At 49.9% G+C, this 18,413-nt stretch overlaps 1 protein-coding gene across 2 annotated transcripts in view; it reads left to right on the top strand.

The window, feature by feature from the left end:
* Nucleotides 1–17,468, top strand: part of SUSD6 (sushi domain containing 6) — a 92,927-nt gene extending 75,459 nt beyond the window's left edge. For both annotated transcript variants that reach the window (XM_044231762.1, XM_044231763.1), the window contains 4 exons: nt 8,444–8,641; nt 9,636–9,774; nt 13,111–13,538; nt 15,911–17,468. In XM_044231762.1, coding sequence (XP_044087697.1) covers nt 8,444–8,641; nt 9,636–9,774; nt 13,111–13,538; nt 15,911–15,936 — 791 coding nt within the window. In that variant the 3' untranslated portion in view covers nt 15,937–17,468. The remainder of the gene's footprint in view (nt 1–8,443; nt 8,642–9,635; nt 9,775–13,110; nt 13,539–15,910) is intronic.
* The last annotated feature ends 945 nt before the right edge of the window (nt 17,469–18,413 follow it).

Raw genomic sequence — 18,413 nt, 5'->3', positions numbered from 1 at the left:
CTCTGTAGGTCACTGCCCTGGGTGACGCTCCAGGCCTGGAAGGAATAGGATGAAGGCCAGTGGTCCTCCTGGCCGCCCTTCCTTTAGCACTCATGACAGTAGGAGGGGGAGTGGTGGGGGCACAGCCATAGCTGGCAGCCTGTTCCCCTGAGTCCCTGAGCTGCAAGAATGGGAGGAGGTAAAAGGGTAACAGGCCATATGGAGGCCATTTGTCAGTCAAGAGAGCAGCCCAGACTGCTCTGCTGAGAAGGCAAGTGGGGGAAGGGGCTGGTGTCAGTGAGCTGGAGCAAGGGAAAGCAAAGCAACACACCACCCCCGCCCCCCACCGACCAAAGGCTCATCCTGCTCTATTCTTGGCCTGTCCTGTCTCCAGATAGCCAGACAGTCCTCCAAAAACCAGAAGTAAAGGTCTGCTTTGCTCGTGAAAATGAATGTAAAGTTTATCAGTTCCTGATATGTGCCAGACATCGTGGGAGTATTGTTTAGGTCTCGTTTTTATCCTTCCTCTTAAACACTGCTTGCGGGTGGGAATGACTATCAAGAAGTAATAATACTCAAAACAGTTCAGGCCATTGACAGAGTTGCAGATTGGGCCCCTGAGTAAAACCGAAACTCTTCTGGCTGACATCCAAGACCATGCTCTGCCCTGACCTGGCCCTGATCCTGTCAGGTCAGGAGGATGTTTTCATACCAGATTTAGAGAACATGAGCTGTACCTTGCAGGGGGATTCTCTTGGCTGTTACTTGTCCTTGCCTCATGTCAAATCAGGAACATGACAGTGCCTTGAAATGTGGGCAGAATTTTGCCCACACAATCAAAGCAGTTTTCTACCAAGCATCTTCTGTCCTTCAGATTTTGTGCCAAGATCTGGGATAAGAAATGAGCAGAACAAATACTTGCCCCGGGGCTTGGGTGGGTAGGTGTGGGGCGGGGGACTGACCTGTGAGAAGTGCTTGTTGCAGAGCCAACCACACCGTGACAGTTGATAGAGAAGAATGCAGGTGTTATGGGAACACAAAGGAGGAATAATAAAGCTGCTGTTTGTTGAGCACTTAGTATATGACAGACCTGGTACCAGTACCAGGCACTTTACCTGTGTATTTGTGACTCACGCGCACAGCTGCCCTGTAGGTAGACACCGTGCTTTAGGATCCCTACTTTACTTACTTAGCAAGGGCGCAGGAATGAGAAGATGGCGCCCAGCCCATACAGGGGTAACGGTTAGCAGTGTGACTCCAGTGCTCATTCTAGACCTTGCTGGTGAGCGCTACCCTGTGCTGCTCTGTTCTCCCTGACAGTGCTCTTTGGAATGGTTTTCTGGAGCTGGTGACTTGGGACTCAATCTCCAACGATGGGTGGGATTCCAGATGATCCATGTGCTTTCAGGTCAGAGTTCCTGGGAGGGGAGCCCTTCTTTCAAAACAGCTGAGGGCTTTGCTGGCTGCTTCCAGGTTCTAGGAGTTTCCTCTCTGCAGCAGGGTGCTGTGAAGATGGTCCTCCTCTCTGGCTCTGAACCCATGGCTTGCATCTCCCCTTTGCTGTGAGGTGGAGGGAGAGAGAGAGAGGTGGGGAGGGACCCAGATTGACAGACTGACAGACTGACAAGACTGACAGACTCTGAAACCAGTCCCACTTCCCTAGGCCTCTGTCGGGGAAAATGGGGGTGGGGGCCTGGGAGGAGCAGTAGAGGCAGCCTAAACCATGGGTGGGTCCTCCCTTCTCTCCAGTGCCCCAGCCCTGGGGCCACATCCTGAGAAAGGCCCGAGCTGTGTCAGTCTGGCCCTCCCCCAGTGCGTGGGAAGTTCTCATGAGAAAAGGGATCCCAGCTGGACAATGGCTTCCTGTCTGAGTGCTGAGGTTTGTCTTCCAGGAGAGGAAGGTTGCAAATGGCATGAGAAATTGTCTCTTCCCTCTTGCTGCCATCGTTTGAGACTTTTACTGTTTGCTGGGGGTGGTCAGGAAGGCAGAAAGCTGGGGGATGCCAGGGACAGAAGCAGCCCTTGGGTATCACTTGAGTAAGAGAACGCCTCTTGCTGTTTTCCTGTTCCCACTACACACCCGAGGCAGGAATCTGCCCAGAGGGGTGCAGATGTTTCTTTGGGAGAAGCACCTCACACCTCGTGCTTGCCTGAAAACCACCCCGGCTACAGGACTTTGACTAAGGAATCTTGGGTAGGGGTGAGGCCAGCCACTCAGCCAACTTCAGACAAGTTTGCAAATGTCAGAAGAGACCTCAGAGGACATCTGGTTCAGTCCTATTGTGTCATAGAGCCCACTGTCCACAGGCAGTACCCAAATTGTCTTTGTCACTGAGCTCCCTTTCCAAGACGTGGGTATGGTAGGAGAAGCTGGGCTCGGAGACCCTCTGTTTCTGCCTGATGCCGTGCAAAGGGAAGTCAGCCTTCCTGGGTTCAAATCCTGACTCTGCCCCTTTCTGCTTGGTGCCCTTGAGCAAGTGTCTTAACTTCACTCAATTTACTCATCTAATAATCTGTATAGTAATTATGTTTCTTACAGGGTCTTTGTGAAATTAAATGAGTTACATATGTAAAGTGTTTGGACTGGTGCTTGGCATTTAGTAGTTGGTCAATAAATGTTAGTACTGAGATGTTTAAGGGCAGCCTCAGAAGAAAGCTTTTAACTATAGTCAGATGTGATCACTACCCCCCCACCCCTGCCTCTACATTCGTCCTGAATGTCCACTCCCAGCTTTCTTGGGAGGTTTTCATGGCACCTCTGTGTGAGCTAGCCTTTTCACACTATAGGATGCTTGTCCTGTCACATACAATGTTAGCAGGACGTTCCAGGAGCTTGGGCTTAGTGTGTTGGGACGACCCACAGTACGGCACGCAGGAACGAGAGTGCCTGTTGAGCCCACCGTTGTCATTTACAAATGTGTGATCTGTGGCAGATTTCTCAACTCAGCTGAGCCCCATTGTTCTTAGGAAATAATATAGCACCTGCTTCGTGTTAAGAGACAGCTCACAAGAGTGCCTGGCACAGGTAATAGGCTATCTGTTTGCAGTAATTATTACCTTCCTTGTTTTATGTCCAAAAAAAAAAAAAAAACCCACAACAAACAAACAAAAAAAACAAAAACACCAGACTGCACATCTGCACACCATTTTGTCTGTTTTTGCCTTGATTTTTCTCTGGCTCCTCAGTGCCCAGGGCTCCCTTCGTATCTGCTGCATCACCTCTTATCTCCTACCCTGGGGTGTGGCTCCGGACCCTCCCCACAGCTTGCCCATCCCAGACACCTCCTCTGACTCTCAGACACGGACTGTCCTCCACGATCTGTGCTGTACAGGCTCCGATCCCCATATGGCTACTGAGAGCTTGAAGTGTGGCTAGTCTGACTTGAGATGGGCTGTAAGTGTGGACTTAATAATGAGAAAAAATTAAATATCTCAGTATATTTGTGTATCGATCACATGTTGAGATGTAATCACTAATGTATTTTTTATATAGTAGGTTAAATAAAATAGATTATTAAAATTCATTTCATGTGTTTCCTTTTACTTTTTCAATGTGGCTAGCAGAAAATTTTTAATTACCCATGTGGCTCCATTATATTTCTGTTCGTGGTGTCCATCTGGTCCTTCCTCCTTTACTTATTTTTTTGATCCTGTTTCTCTTTGCCCTGGGGTCTCACCAGTGCTCAGATGAGTAAGAGGTGTCAGGCTAGTAGAAAAGCTAACCTTTTAACACTTCCTTCTTTGATTTACATTAGAGTTGGATATATGTGAGTCTGTCTTCTCTAAATTATAAACCTTTTGTGGGTCTCAGAAGTCTGTCACATGGTCCTGTGACATGGGTGGCCCTCCTAGGATGACTTGTGGGGAGAGGCGAGCTCCAGTCTTTTGATGGAATCACAACCAAATAGGGACATTTACAGGACTGCTTCCAGTGGTGTCCCTGATGATTGCAGATGCTGGGTTTGTGTGCTGGATTTGGGGGAGCCTTTTTCTTGTCCCCTGAATTCCCAGGAAAGCTTTTCTCTGGCCATCCTTTCTTTGAATACCTTGATTAAGCAGCTGCTTCTCTGTGCTCAATTGTATTCTTAATGTTACTCCTCTGATTTAGTCTAAACCTGGAAGTGAACATTGACAGTTTCTTAAGCCCTCAGTCCCAGTGTTCGGGAGTAGGGTGTTTTCTTGAGAACTGACATCAGCCAGAAACCTCTTTTGTTGAGTCTTAAAATGCGCGGCTCTTTCCCCTTCTCAGGCTGGCGGTAGTACTCCTTCCTCCCTAACCGCCCTTTGCAGGGGCTCAAGTGCTTGTTCAGTTTGTTAAACTGAACAGTTTGATCCTGGGCCCCTTCCTGGAGCTCTCTTTGATTTTCTTGTTACAGAATCTTACAGAGTTTGCTTTGTTTATTGCCTCTTCCTCCTCCTCCTAAGAGGCTGGTCCCCACAACAACAAAAACAAAACCCATTTAGAAGGGCTGATGGAAGGTTCTTGTTTTCTACCGAGTGTTTGAGGCTACAGTGACTTGGAGTAGAAGATCAGCCAGCTTCCTGTGCGTCTACTGCATCTGTCCCCTCCCCAACCGGTTGCATGGCCTTTCCCTGAAAGACTGCTGTGCGCCAGGCACTCTGCAGCCCCTGAAGAATTACCTCGCTGCTTCCTGTGCTCACTGGAGGCCTAAGTGGCTGTAGGAGATAATGGAAAGCAGAGAAGGAAGCTAAGGAGAATTAATTGATTTTTTTCTGTAAAATTTCTATCTTCTGGCTTTCTCGCTCTTTTAAAAATTATGCAGCTTTGCCAAATCAGATGAGTTCATTTTCTTCTTGCGGTTGAGAACAGAGCTTGAAACTCCCTCTGTGGACCAAGGGTTGTTAGAGAGAGAGCCTGATGCATAGAGTAAGTCAGCCTCTTGCCCAGAAGGGTGGCTTCCAGAAGACTCTGGATGATTATTTGCTCTTCCCTTTCTTGTTAACCCAGGCATCACTGAGAGGGTCCTCTGGAACATCTGCTCTTTGCCATGACTCTCCTGCTCTGATGTTTGACTGGGCAGCAGGACAATATTTTTTTCTTGTGTTCCTGGTGTCTTAAAATGACCTTGCCTTCACCTACCCACCCCTTTTCGTTTTTACTTCCACAGCCTCCTTACTTCCTTGGACCCAGGACAGCCTCTTTGCAATGCTGAGCCCGATGCATTAAGCTTGTCCCCTTTGTCTGACCGTCATAGGAAACATAAAACAAGTGCGTGCACTTAACCTTACCGTGCTAGCGTTGCTCTACTGTTGACTTATTCTAAGGCTCCCTCGAGTTCTGTCCGTCTTTGATCAGATTCAGCTTCTCTTATAATTCTGCCCTCTCAAGACCCCTCAAAAGCTCCCTTTGTCCTTTGAACATAGTACAAACACCTGTTGCAGTCAAGGCCCTCTGCAAGATGGTTTCATTGCTTGTCACTTTTTTCTGAATTTTGTTGTATTATGCAACCTAGCTAACCAGGGCTGCTTGATATTATCTAGGTTTTACCTATACTTTCCTATCTCTCTGCATTTGCTTAAACCTTCTTCTGATGAGATAAAGCCCCACTTGAAATGCTGCCCCCTTCCTGAACCTCGCCTACTCTATCCCGCACAAGATGTGTTCTCCTGTATTGTGCTCCCTGCCTTGTGGCACTAATCATGTTTTTTGAGGTGTATCAGAATGTCTGTGTGTGGAGTATCTTTGGAAGAAGATGAAAGAAATGGGTGCAGTGCCTTCAAAGAGAGGAACTGAGTGACTCAGAGGCAGGAGAGGGTTTACATATCATGTGTATGTATTTCCTACGATTTTTTTTTCCTCATAAAATTATTATTTACATAACAAAGACCCACTCTAAAAAAAACACTGAGGGGTACACGTATAATCTCAGAGAAGGGAAAATGTCCTTTAGACACAAAACCCAGAAGCCATAAAGAAAACAACTTTTAAAATATATGTGAATACTCGGGCGCCTGGGTGGCTCAGTGGGTTAAAGCCTCTGCCTTCGGCTCAGGTCATGATCTCAGGGTCCTGGGATCCAGCCCCACATCTGGCTCTCTGCTCAGCAGGAAGCCTGCTTCCTCCTTTCTCTCTCTGGCTGCCTCTCTGCCTACTTGTGATCTCTGTCTGTCAAATAAATAAATAAAATCTTTTTAAAAAATAAATAAATAAAATAAAATATATGTGTATACTTATTTGTCATATCCTTATTTGGCTCCAGGTACCTGAAGTGCTTATCTTTTTTAACCTTTTTCAGAGTGTAGCACAATGACCCCTACGTAATAATCAATAAATACTAGTTGAATTGAAATGAAATGAAATTGCAAGTCACTTCTTTGTAGACCTGATTCTTTTTCACTGATCAAATGAATGCTCGGTGGTCTCCAGGGTTCCTCACAAAGATTCGTGCAGATGTGGGCTTTATGGGCAGGAATACCAGCAAAGCTGGAGTGGCTTCAGAATGAGCCGTTCTTCCTCTGAGACCACCTTTCCAGCACACTGGACCTGTGAGTGGGTCTTGCCTGCTTCACGGAGCTGCCCTGCAGTGCTCAGCTTTAATTATGCCTCGGAAATGCCCCAATTAGACACAGTGCTAGGAGAGCCGGGGGATCTGTGGCAGGCTTGTTGCCCTGAACAAAAGAAGGAAAGTGTAAAGAGTAAAGCCATTTGTAGAGGTTTCTTTGGAAATCCAGTTGGCCACCTTCTTTGAACCAGTTGGCTAGAGTTGGAGGAGGCATCAGAAGGAGTGTGGTGGGTCTGTCCTCCTCCTGTTCAAGACTTCGGGTGAGGTGGGTGGCGTGGGAAGAAGGCGTGTCCCTGGCTTATTTAGTCTCATCTGTTAGTTTCAGAGAACAGAGAAGCTGCCCACACCTCTCCTGTGGATCCCCGGGCCACCCACCCTGGCCTTATCTTCTAGTGAATCTTGGCAAATGAGTCTTTTCTCCCCACCTCAGCAATAAGCCACTTGTAGTCAGGACCACCCCCCACCCTCCCCCCACGCCCGGCTGGCAGTCAGTGTGCTTACTAGCAGTTTGCAGGTTGAAGGGAAGTGGTATTTGGTGAGAGACTGTGAGGGCATCTGTGTGCGAGGGAGCGGTGGGCAGGCCAGTGAACAGGATGGGGCACAGTCAGACTCCAGGTCTGTTAGAGGAAGTGGGGGGATAAAAAAACCAAAAAACCCAAAACAGAAAAACCAGCAGTTCTTATTTTCATACAGATGTTCTTGTGATAGTCAGGATAGGGGCAGGGTATCTGTCAGCAAAATCAGATGTCCTTTGAAAACCTTTATCTTTTTTTTTTTTTTTTAAGCATTTAAAAAATATTTTTATTTATTTATTGACAGAGAGAGATATCACAGGTAGGCAGAGAGGCAGGCAGAGAGGGGGAAGCAGGTTCCCTGCTGAGCAGAGAGCCCAATGCGGAGCTTGATCCTAGGACTCTGACATCATGACGTGAAGGCAGAGGCTTAACCCACTGAGCCCCCTAGGCACCCCGCCTTTATCTTTCTTGTATTAGTATGGCTTTTGGAAAGTTGAAGTTCATGGTACCCGGCCATCCTGCCTGCACATCTTCTCCCGCAGCCCAGCCTTCCAAACAGCACTTCCTTTTGTGCCCTTGCTGTGTCCCTCCTATCATAGCTAGGGACACCCCCCAATCCATTCTGCAGCATCTGTCCAAGATTGGAAGGGCAGGCCATGGCATGAGAGTCCCCTTCTCAAGCTACTCTGACAGAGTCGACTGGGTAGGTCTGCCCTTACACACTGCCTTACGCTTGGCTACAAGTCATTCAGCTTCTGTGGGCCAGTGTGCTCATCGACAAAGGGGCGTGATGATCCCCTTCTCCTGGAGCTGTCAGCGTAAATAGGATGGGAGGGGAAGGTATTTCTAAAGCTAAGTAGTCCTACCTGAACAAAACATGTGGTTTTTACTGTGGGACAGATACAAGTGCTGGCAGTGACTACTCCAGTCAGAAGGTGGGGGCTTGAGAGCGGGCCTAGGAATCCATCAGATATCCCCTCTCAGGCCATAAAGGCACATTTTTTCACACAATGGACTCCTCGCTCTCTCTCGTATTGATACTGGAAACGGGGGTATTGTGTCTCCTGCCCAGGATGACCGCATTTTACCTTTCACTCTGATTCTTTGTGTGTCCCAGTAGGTTTTATCAAAACCATATTATGTGCTAGATCTCTGTGAGTTCACAACTTTTTCATGGATACAGTCCTCTCCAGGCACGTGCCAAGGGAAAGGGGCAATGTTGCAAGCAGCCAGACTTTTTCCCTGTGGCCAGCGTGCTTCCCTGTGTCCTTGGCAACCTGAATTTCCTGAGTTTGGCCAACAGCCTTTCCAAGGGAATGGCTCTTGGTTCCTCCTGTGGAACTGTCCGGCTCACCGTCGCGGAAGGGATTCCCACTGGAAAACCTCAGCACTGTAGCACCGTGCACTCTCTCTGTCTTTTTGCAGTGTGTTCGCTGCCCCCAGAGCCAGAGAATGGTGGCTACATCTGCCACCCCCGGCCTTGCAGAGACCCCCTGAACGCGGGCAGCGTCATTGAGTACCTGTGTGCCGAAGGCTACATGTTGAAAGGCGACTACAAGTACCTGACCTGTAAGAATGGAGAGTGGAAGCCAGCCATGGAGATCAGCTGCCGTCTCAACGAAGGTCAGTCTGGCAGATGGGAAGGGGGGCTGCTGGGGTTCTGCTTCCTGTAAACTGAAAGGCAGTGGTGCCCACTTCCTCCAGAGCACCTGTGCCACGGGGCAGTGTAGCCCCTTTGATGCCCTGCGGCCTCCCTTCCTTTGGGATTTCATGTCTTTGTGCAGGACATCTGGGGTTGCTGGTGTGTGTCCTGCTGCATTTCAGCTGAGCCACCGAGGGGCTCTGTAGCTTTACTGAGGCATCTCTTCTGCTATGTAAAGTCCCTTTGATGCTCAGCATCTCCTGTTTGCCCAGCCAAGTGCTGGTGACCTTTGACCGTGTTCTGCTAACACCTTCTGGAGTGTCTCTTTTATATTATTTTACTTCGAATGGAAATGGACTGTTTTGTTATAGAGCTATAGTCCAGCTGGACAGAAGACCTCTCCCCCTCCTGCCTCCGCCTGTCGTGCATGACAGGAAACTCCAGCTGCCTGCAGGAAAGCGTGTGTCAGACAGCCGTCTTTGTGCTTCACACTCGGGCCCCAAGACCATGACACACCCAGAGAAGGCTGGGGACCAGCCTGAGATTTACAGCTGAAGTCACAGGATCTTAGAACAGGGGGTTATACAGCCCCGTTCTTACCAGTTTTCCGGCCACGTGCAGGAAACATGGGCAGGACCTAAGACTGTGGAAGGCCAGGGACATGGAAGTGGTAGATGTCTACCAGCCTGATGGCCCTGAGGGCAGCCTCAGAAAGGGTTCGTAAAGGCCAGATCTTGGGGGGTTGGGGAAGTTCGGCGTGAGATGGCCCACACAGGTCTGAAATGAATTTTAGATTTAGAAACAGGATGGGGGAAGTGGCCCCTTTCCTTGTATGTAAACACTGTTCTGCACATCAACTTCTAAAGTGGCCCGAGCTGTGGTGCCAGGCAGGGGACCTTGGATGAGGTCAGCTGTGGGAATTCTGTGTTCCGGGTCTGGGTATAACCTAATCCTGACGATGGTTTATTTCTGTAGACAAAGATGCCCACACGTCCCTGGGGGTCCCCACACTGTCCATAGTGGCTTCCACTGCCAGCTCCGTGGCGCTCATTCTCCTCCTCGTGGTGCTGTTTGTGCTACTGCAGCCGAAGCTGAAGTCCTTCCATCACAGCAGGTGAGCCCTTGTTGGGTGGAGCCTGGGGGGGGGGGAGGCACGTCCTGGGGTCTGGCCTCTGACTGCACAGGGGTGCTTGCGAGACCAGCAGCCTCTTCTGCCGTATGTGCCCTGGGAAAGGGGACGCCCTCCTGTGTGTTCGACTCCTGGATGTGGCTGGCCCTGTGCTTATCACTTTGCCTGCATTAGATTTATCTTCACAGGAACATTGCAGATCAGGAAGCTAAGGCTCAGAGAGGTTAAGTCAAGGTCATCTCTCTAGATGATGACTGCCTGGAGAGTTAAACATAAATATGTCCAATTCCTGAGCCACGTCATTTGCCCTACATTGGTGGTTCTCAAAGTGTGGTTCCAGTGTATTGGCATCACATGGGGACTTTTTAGGCACGGAGATATTCAGGCCCCACCCAGACCAACTGAATGAGAAACTGGGGCTGAGACCTAGTGACTGAGTTTCTTAAGTGCTGCAGGTGATTCTGATGTAGACTCATGTTTGCGAGTCACTGCCCTGTCCCTCTAGTTCCTAATCCTGGTTGCATGTAGAGGCATCTGCTGGGAGTTAAACACAAATACCAACACCTGGGCCCCTACCCCCAGACATTCTGATTAATTTGGTTTGGAGTGGGAGCCTGGCATTAGTGTTTTTCTTTTTTTTAAACTTCCCCAGTGGTCCTAACATGCAGCTAGGATTGGCAACCACTGCACTATACCGCACTAGAAATGGGGGATTTTTGCCTGCCTTTGTTACTTTTCTTTTTCCGTAAGTGCATTAGCCACAAGTCATCCTAGACGAGGTAGAGGAGATGGCGGGTGGGTGGCAGATGGTTAGGGGCTGACCCTGCGTGTATCCCTTAGGAGGGACTCCTCTCCAGGGCTGTCCTGGCCTCTGGGGTTGCCTGGCTTGGCCCGGCAGCCCCTCTTTCCCCTGAGAATGGTTTGTGTGCGCTCACAGCCGTTCATCAGTCACTTTCGCCATCCACAGGCCCAGAGGAGCAAACAAAACTGTTTTAAATTTTTGCTTCCTGGAATTTAAATTTTGCTTTCTGGAATTTAACAGACCAGGCCCAGGCTAAGTCCTGATGTTCCAGGTGTGATTTTTCTGTCTCCTTTTTATGTTTTGTTTGGGGGAGCAGGTTGCAGCTTTTTTTGTTTTTTCAAGATTTTATTTGTTTATTTGAGAGAGAGAGAGATTGAGAGAACAGGTAGGGGGAGGGGCGGGGAGAGGCAGGGGAAGAAGCAGGCTCTCCGCAGAGCTGGGAGCCTGATTTAGGGCTCAATCCCAGGACCCTGGGAACAGGAGTGGGAAGGCCGCAGTTTAGCCTTAACCTATTGAGGCCCCAGGCACCCTGCAGCTTTTTTTTTTTTTTTTTTTAAGGTTGTTAAACAATTAGTAAAATAAAGAGGATCTGGAGGGTACTGTTTACTTGAAGGAATCAGGTATTTCGACATAAAGTCAAGGTGATCTGCTTGTCAAGTCATTCAAATTAGGGAGTATTTTCCTCTCGTAGTTATCTGGTAAGTGTGTTAAAAGTAATGGGATGATTTTTCCTGACTTGAGTAGAAGAATGATTTGGTTTTTAATAGGGACTCTGTTTAAATTTTGTGCTGTGTGCACATACTAGGTTTTAAGCAAACAAACAAAAAGCATTTTAAGTAACAGGAGTTAAGCACATAGCAGAATGCACACTGCTTTCTCTGCCCCCTTGCCATTAGTTTCCCTTCCAGAAACCTCCACGCATTTCTGAGTATCACTTCTGTCATCCTCACAGCGTGTGCGCCATTTCAGTTGGGCGCTACAGATTTTGTTTGCAGGTACAGATGAGGAAATCCAGAGCTAATAACAACAGTCCAGCCCTTTACCTTCTGTGTCTCTGACATAATGCACTGAGAAGGACACGCATCACAGATGACTCAGTGTTCCAGGCAAACACTGACTGAGGATCTTCATCCCAAGGAAACAGTTCAGTCCAGATTGTGGAACATTCTAGGAGAACCCATCCTGGACCCTACAAAAAGTGTCAGTGTCATGAAAGAAACTCTAGAGTGGACTATTCTAGAAGAAAGGAGATGAAATAAGCCTAACTGCAATGCATGATCCACAATTGGATCCTCAAAAAAAACAGACAAGACAGCAGCTGAAACATCTCTTTTGGGGTAGTTAGAAAAATGTGTATTACAGTCTTAGACCATTGTTCAATTTCAGGACCATAATGATGGTGCAGTTACATAGGAGAAGATGTTCATGGGAGGACTGTGCCAAATAATGTTTTATGAGCAAAAAACATCCCCCCCCGGGGGCGGGGGGATGGGGTGGAAAGTGTGTGTGTGTTAAAAAGTGATCCCAAGAAAGGTGCTTGCGTGAATAAATCTCATACACATCAAGCTGAATAAAAGGAGCCAGACACACGTACATGTGTACCTGTACACATGTACACACACATTCATCCTATGTCCCACTCACATCAAGATCGAAAATATGCAGAACTTAGTTGCGGTTTTGAAGGGCTCATGTTTAGGCAGTAAAACTATTAAGATAGAAAGCAAAGGAATGATTTTCGTGAAAGTTAGGGTAGTGATTAATTTCGGTGTGAGGAGGTAGGAGATCAGAGGGACAGTGTGAACAAGGGTGTCTGGGGATGCTGGCAGCATTCTCTGTCTTGACCTTAGTAGGGGTTATACTCCATTTACCTCTGGGATAAAACAAGAAGCTGTATATTTTTTCTATTTTTGTGTGTTGTTTGTGTTACAATTTACATACAATTAAGTTTTTTAAAAAAGGACAAAGTAACTGAGTCAAAAGAACAAAATTCCTTAGATTTCAACTCCAGTGTCTCACAGTGCTTCTTCTCCCTCCTTTTTTTAAAAAAACCGCTTTATATAGCTTTAATTCCCATGCCATAGAGTATATCCACTTCAAGTCTAAAGACAGTATATCCGCAGATAGATGCGGGCATTGGCTCTTACGTCTACAGCTGTGATGAATGGTGGCGTTATTTTCAGGTCTCTAGATTCCTAGTTTCTGCACAGGTCGAAAGGGCTGGGTACCTGTGTCCAGAGGGTAAGAACAGAATCTCTGGAAGCAGATGGAACTGGATTCACATCCCAGCTTCCTCCCTTACCTGCTGTGTGACTAGGCAGGTTACTTGACTTCTCTGAGCCTCCTCTGCACTCTAAGTGAATCTGTCCCCGACAGGTTTCAGGTGAGAGTTCAGTGGGATAAAGCACTTAGTGCTGTGCCTGGCACACTGTACGTGCTCAGAAATGGTCGGTGCTGTTGGTACCATGGCATCTAGTTGTGTGTTTTAATTCTTCGTCTGTCTTTTCCTTTGGCTGCAGGCGCGACCAGGGAGTATCTGGCGACCAGGTGTCCATCATGGTGGATGGAGTCCAGGTTGCGCTCCCGTCCTATGAGGAAGCTGTGTATGGCAGTTCCGGTCACTGCGTGCCACCTGCTGACCCCAGGGTGCAGATCGTGCTGTCAGAAGGGTCTGGGCCCAGTGGGAGGAACGGGCCAAGGGAGCCGCAGTTGCAGGACCAGGGGGCCTGTTCCTCTGCAGGCGGAGAGGAGGAGGCCCCGGGCCAGTCTGGACTGTGTGAAGCCTGGGGTTCTCAAGGCTCTGAGACTGTGATGGTGCATCAGGCGACCACCTCTTCCTGGGTGGCCGGCTCAGGGAACAGCCGAGCGGCATACAAAGAAGCCCCAGATTCAGAGAACAGTGACATACAAAGCCTTTTATCCCTCACATCGGAGGACTACACAGATGGTAGGTAGTCTGCACTGAGCATGAATTAGGAGCTGCTTGGGGGCCTTGTGGGGAGTGAGGAAGGATTGTGAGCCTCTCTAATAATGGGGTACTCGGGGCAAAGGAAGCTAATACCTGGGGGGCTAGCCTATAAAATAAGGTCTCACCCTCAGCTCCTCCTGGGGCTTTGGGCTCTGTATAGGAGACTTTTGACTGTTTGTGAATCTTGATAGTTTGGAGTTTCCAAAATTATCTGTGGCTACAGGGCTGTGCTAAATCAAAGGGAGGACAGCTGGTTGGAGGCGGAAGCGGGGTCTGTTCTTCTGTTACAATTTCTGTGTTCCTGAAAGGCTAGGAGTGACAAGGAGGTATGGGGTCATATTACAGTGAAAATTGGAGCTGGTCTCTCTTCCAGGGCGTTCAGCAGTCTCATTTGAAACAGGAGTATGCCTCTCCTGTGTGATCGTTCTCCTGCCCTATCTCAGTTAAACCTCACATAAACCTCACAGTGATCGTGACAAGTAGGTGTTACTACCATTCCTACTTTACTGATGAGGAAACTGAGGCCAAAACATACATCACTTTCCCGTCGATTCGTGACTGAGCTGGCATTTGAAGCCGGACGGATCTGGCTCTGAAGCCTGTGTTTATAACCCACAGTGCCATGCTGCCTCACAGGGGACTTGGGCTTCTCTGGGGCAGGCCATCTGGAGAGGGAAATTGCCACTTCCTGACCTTTTTTTGGAACCTGAAGGGTTGAATATCAGGATTGACTCAGTCACATTAAATAATATCTTTACATGAAACCCCAGTGTGGGGACGCCTGGGTGGCTCAGTTGGTTAAGCGGCTGCCTTCGGCTCAGGTCATGATCCCAGCGTCCTGGGATCGAGTCCCGCATCGGGCTCCTTGCTTGGCAGGGAGCCTGCTTCTCCCTCTGCCTCTGCCTGCCACTCTGTCTGCCTGTGCTTGCTCTCGCTTCTCTCTCTCTATGACAAATAAATAAATAAAATCTTAAAAAAAAAAAAAAGAAACCCCAGTGTGGTTCAGGATGAGGCCTAAACCTAGCTGTTTCCCTTTGGACAGGGCGGCTGCTGCACTAACCAGGCTCCTCTGAAAGCCAGCGAGGAAACTGTGCCCTGGGAGTCCTGGGCCTAGTTAATGTCTGAGGCTTAGAGTATCTGAAAGCAAAGAAGTTGGAAATTCTTGAATGCAGATCATGTTTAGGAGTTCCCTAAAATCAGCAGCATGCCCTTTCTCTTGGTGGGATAGAGAACTAAAGAAGGGGTCGCTAGACCTGACTCTAAAGGTGGAAGCCAGTGACCCTGTGGAGAGCCAGCTATACACGTATCATGTGTCTGCACTTATGGACGCCTGTCCCCAGTGCACTTCTCGGCCCTCACCTTTCCTCAGGAGCCTGGACAGGGCCTATTCTTCTCCCTTCTTCTCCTTGCTGCCTTTCTTTGTTCCATTTATTTAACAAGCATTTTTGAGAACCCATCTACACCGGTGCTAGTTAGGTTTCTGAGAGGATAGAAAGTCTTGTGAAACCTGCTGTCTGCCTGCATGGATGGTCAATCTTTTGGAGAGATCAGGCCTATATTTGCGAAATAATGGAACCCAGAGTTTTAGTGCCCATGTTGGAGTGAGTGGTGCACAGTTTATCCAGCTCGTTGCTGGTTGACTGAGCTGTCAGGGCCTGATGGCACCATAGGAATTCAGGACCTCGAGGCATTGGTGGAACCCAGTGAACATAAAAGGAGACCAAGACCCAGAGAGGGGAGTGAGTTACTCAGTATCACACAGCTGGTGGGTGGCCTGAAGAAGGAGGTGGGACCTGAGCAGGGGTCTGCAGCCTCTTAGGGTGAGATTAAGGATAAAAAGAGAAGCAACTAGACCAGCAGAGTCAAGGCAGAGAGGAGGTCCAAGGTGGTGAGACCAGAGGGGATTTGAGTACTAGACTGAATATTCAGATTTTTTTAAGCAGGTATAGAGGGAAAGATGAACAAGGAAGGCCTGGAGAAAGGGCGAGGGGTTTAGAGTTGTTGGAAGGGTATGCATGGGGCTTTTTTTCCTTAAATTTTAAAATTTATTTTAGGGAGAGAAAACGTGAGTGGGGGAAAGGCAGAGGAAGAGAGAGGGAGAGGGAAAGCAGCAGACTTGCCATTGAGTGCAGAGTCCCATGTGGAGCTCAGTCTCCTGACTCTGAGATCATGACCTGAGCAGAAATCAAGAGTTGGGAGACGTTTAACTGTCAGAGCCCCTCAGATGCCCCTGAGCGAAGCTTTTTATGTCTTCAGACCAGGCCTGCATGGAAACCCTGAAGTGGGGTCAGGTGTGCTGCCGAGAGCCCCAGGGTGGTAATGCCTGTGCTTTCCCATCTTTCTTCCTGCAGATATCCCACTGTTGAAAGAAGCATGAGCGCTGCCATGGGCCTCTCCTCTCTGCGACGGTCCTCTCTGCCCTTCGTCCCTCTCCCTGTGGGTTTGAGCACCCTGTACTCCAGCCACCCTACCCGGATACCTGAGCCGCCACCTGTGTATCTGTGTATCTCTGTATCTCTGAGGGCCTCCACGCCCACCTTGCTGGAAACTCAAGGAAGATTCTCACCATCTGCCTGCTGGACAGCTGGAGGAGCTGGCATTTTGCCTAGCCCGGCCTTCCCATCTGTGTCGGGGACATATTTGAATGTGCTGGACAGAACTCTTCCTCTCCCTGAGCCCTCCGGATCCCCTGCAGCCAGCTCTTTGGCGGCAGACCCCACCAGCCCGCGCGGGCCTGAGAGCCGCTGTGTTTACTTGTGCCTTCCCCCACCCCCGACCCCTCCAGTCCCCCTGTCATGCAGGCTCGTTGCTCTCCTGCAGGCCTCAGTGGCTGCACTGCTGCCCTCTGCCACACAGGGTGCCGGGCCTGGGGCTGGGGCTGGCCTGGCGCCGCTGCCCTTAGCAGGAGCAGATCCAAAGGTGGCTCTGATTAGGGCGAGAATGTGGGTCCCTGGCCTGCCCTTGGTTGATAACTGGTGGCACATGTCTTTGGCTGAGGATGCAGGATGTGGAAAATCATGCCAAAGCTCTCCTAGCGCCCAGCCATCCAGCTCGGAGGTGCTGGATCCTGGCCCTGCTGAGTTTCCAAGAAGCATGGAGAAGATGCTGAGGGAGGGAAGGAAGGTGGCTGAGAATGATTGTCTTCTAATATGCAAGTCCTCACTTCCTACTTCCAGCATCGGCCTTCCTGGCCTTAGTTTTCTCTGTTTCACTGGAGTGTAAGGGGAAGTGGCCTGCTGCCTCCTGGGTTGGATCCTTGGCAACCTCCGCCTCCTTGCTGTCCACAGGGGCCGCGTGAATCATCGCTGGGACGGGAGAGTTGCTGAGGTGCTGCGGAATGCCCGCGAGGCCACTGGCATTGGGGGCAGTTGCCCCATTCTGGGTTCGTGGTGACGAAGGAAGCCTGAGAGGCACAGACCGAGTCTCCAGGCAGCTGCAGGCAGCTCCGCCCCAGTCCTGAGGGTCCTCGTCACCACAGTCACGTGCCTTAGTAACTGTGCCCAGGAAGCGTGCCGCTGCTTGCTGCACCGCTGCTTTTCCTCGTCGTGTTTCCCCTCCCACCCTTCCACGTGTCAGCTAACAGACGACTCCCTGCTCTCCCCGCGCACCTGGAGAGGGGCTGACTGTTCTAGACACCCTGCCGTCGAAGGGGGTGGGCTCCGTGCTCCCCGATGCTTCTGCCGGGGGCTCCCGCTTGGCCGCCTGTGGCTGCTGACCAAGGCCGGGGTGGCAGAGCTCAGCCAGGCTGCTGCCATCTGCAGATGTGGCACGGAGGAGTGCTTAGTTCTGTTCTGTTTTTGAAGCACTGGGGCTGAGACACTTGTCACTGACCCCGCCTGCACCTCTGCTCGTCCCCGAGCCGCTCTGTTGGGGTAGTGAAAACAATAAAGAACCCCTGTATTTTCAGTACCTGACAGAACAGGGTAGCTGCAGGCGTGAGCGGCTACAAAAATGAGGGGAACAGCCCCCTCTCAGCCTCCTGCATCCCTCTCACATGCACTTTACTACCCGCTCGTCCCCAGCCTCCTGGCACCACTGTAGTCTTCCTTCGCTCAGGGTAAGGGCTGTGCCTGCTGGGCCTGCGGGCACCCCCACGTTTCTCCCCTTCCCCACCCAGGAGCCTTCACATGCTGTGTGTAAAGCCCTGGCCGGCGTGGTTCATCTGGAGCAGGTTGGCAGAGGTGCTGGGACGCAGGCCTCTGAGGGACCCGCAGAAGACAGGGGGCCTGTCCTTGGCCTCCAAAGAGGCCGTTTCCAGAGACGTTCCTGCCAGCAGGGGTTGGCACGGGGCCCATCTGGAGGGTGGGGTCCCTATGGACCCTAGTTGCCTCCTCACACATGGGCTCTCCTTTACCCACAGGGGTGCCCTTGTCTTCCTCCAGAAAAGAAAGCAGGGACAAATGGTGGAGGGATCCAAAGTCTCACTGTTGGGCTCACAGCCAGAATAATGGTCTAGAATATTTTTTAAAATGGAAGCTCTTACCCTTTTATATATCATTACTCTGGGTTTTCTCGCCTAAGAGATTGTGCTGTTTGTTTTGGGTTTATTCAGCCACATGGGTGACCGGCTTAGCCCTTGGGGGGGAAAAAAAAGGGAAAGCCTTCTTCCACCTCGGCCGCCATTCACACCATCCTGGGGATCACAAGCCCAGATTTGCCTGCCTGGTAGGAAAGAAAGTCTGGATAAATGGGAAGTTAGTGTAAGCACTCTCCATCCACCCCCCCCTCCACGTCATTGGCTTTGCCCAAGCCTCCCATTCATCTTGCACGTCTCTGAGGCAGTTTCTCAGCCATCAGCCAGGTGCTGATGTTTCTAGGGCTTCCAGGCTTTGTGGATTAGGGATTCCACAGCTG

The sequence above is a fragment of the Neovison vison genome, chromosome 13 (assembly GCF_020171115.1).
Source record: "Neovison vison isolate M4711 chromosome 13, ASM_NN_V1, whole genome shotgun sequence".
NCBI classification, from domain to species: Eukaryota; Metazoa; Chordata; class Mammalia; order Carnivora; family Mustelidae; genus Neogale; species Neogale vison.
Note: the sequence above shows the minus strand (reverse complement) of the source record. Positions and strands in the feature narration are given on the sequence as shown.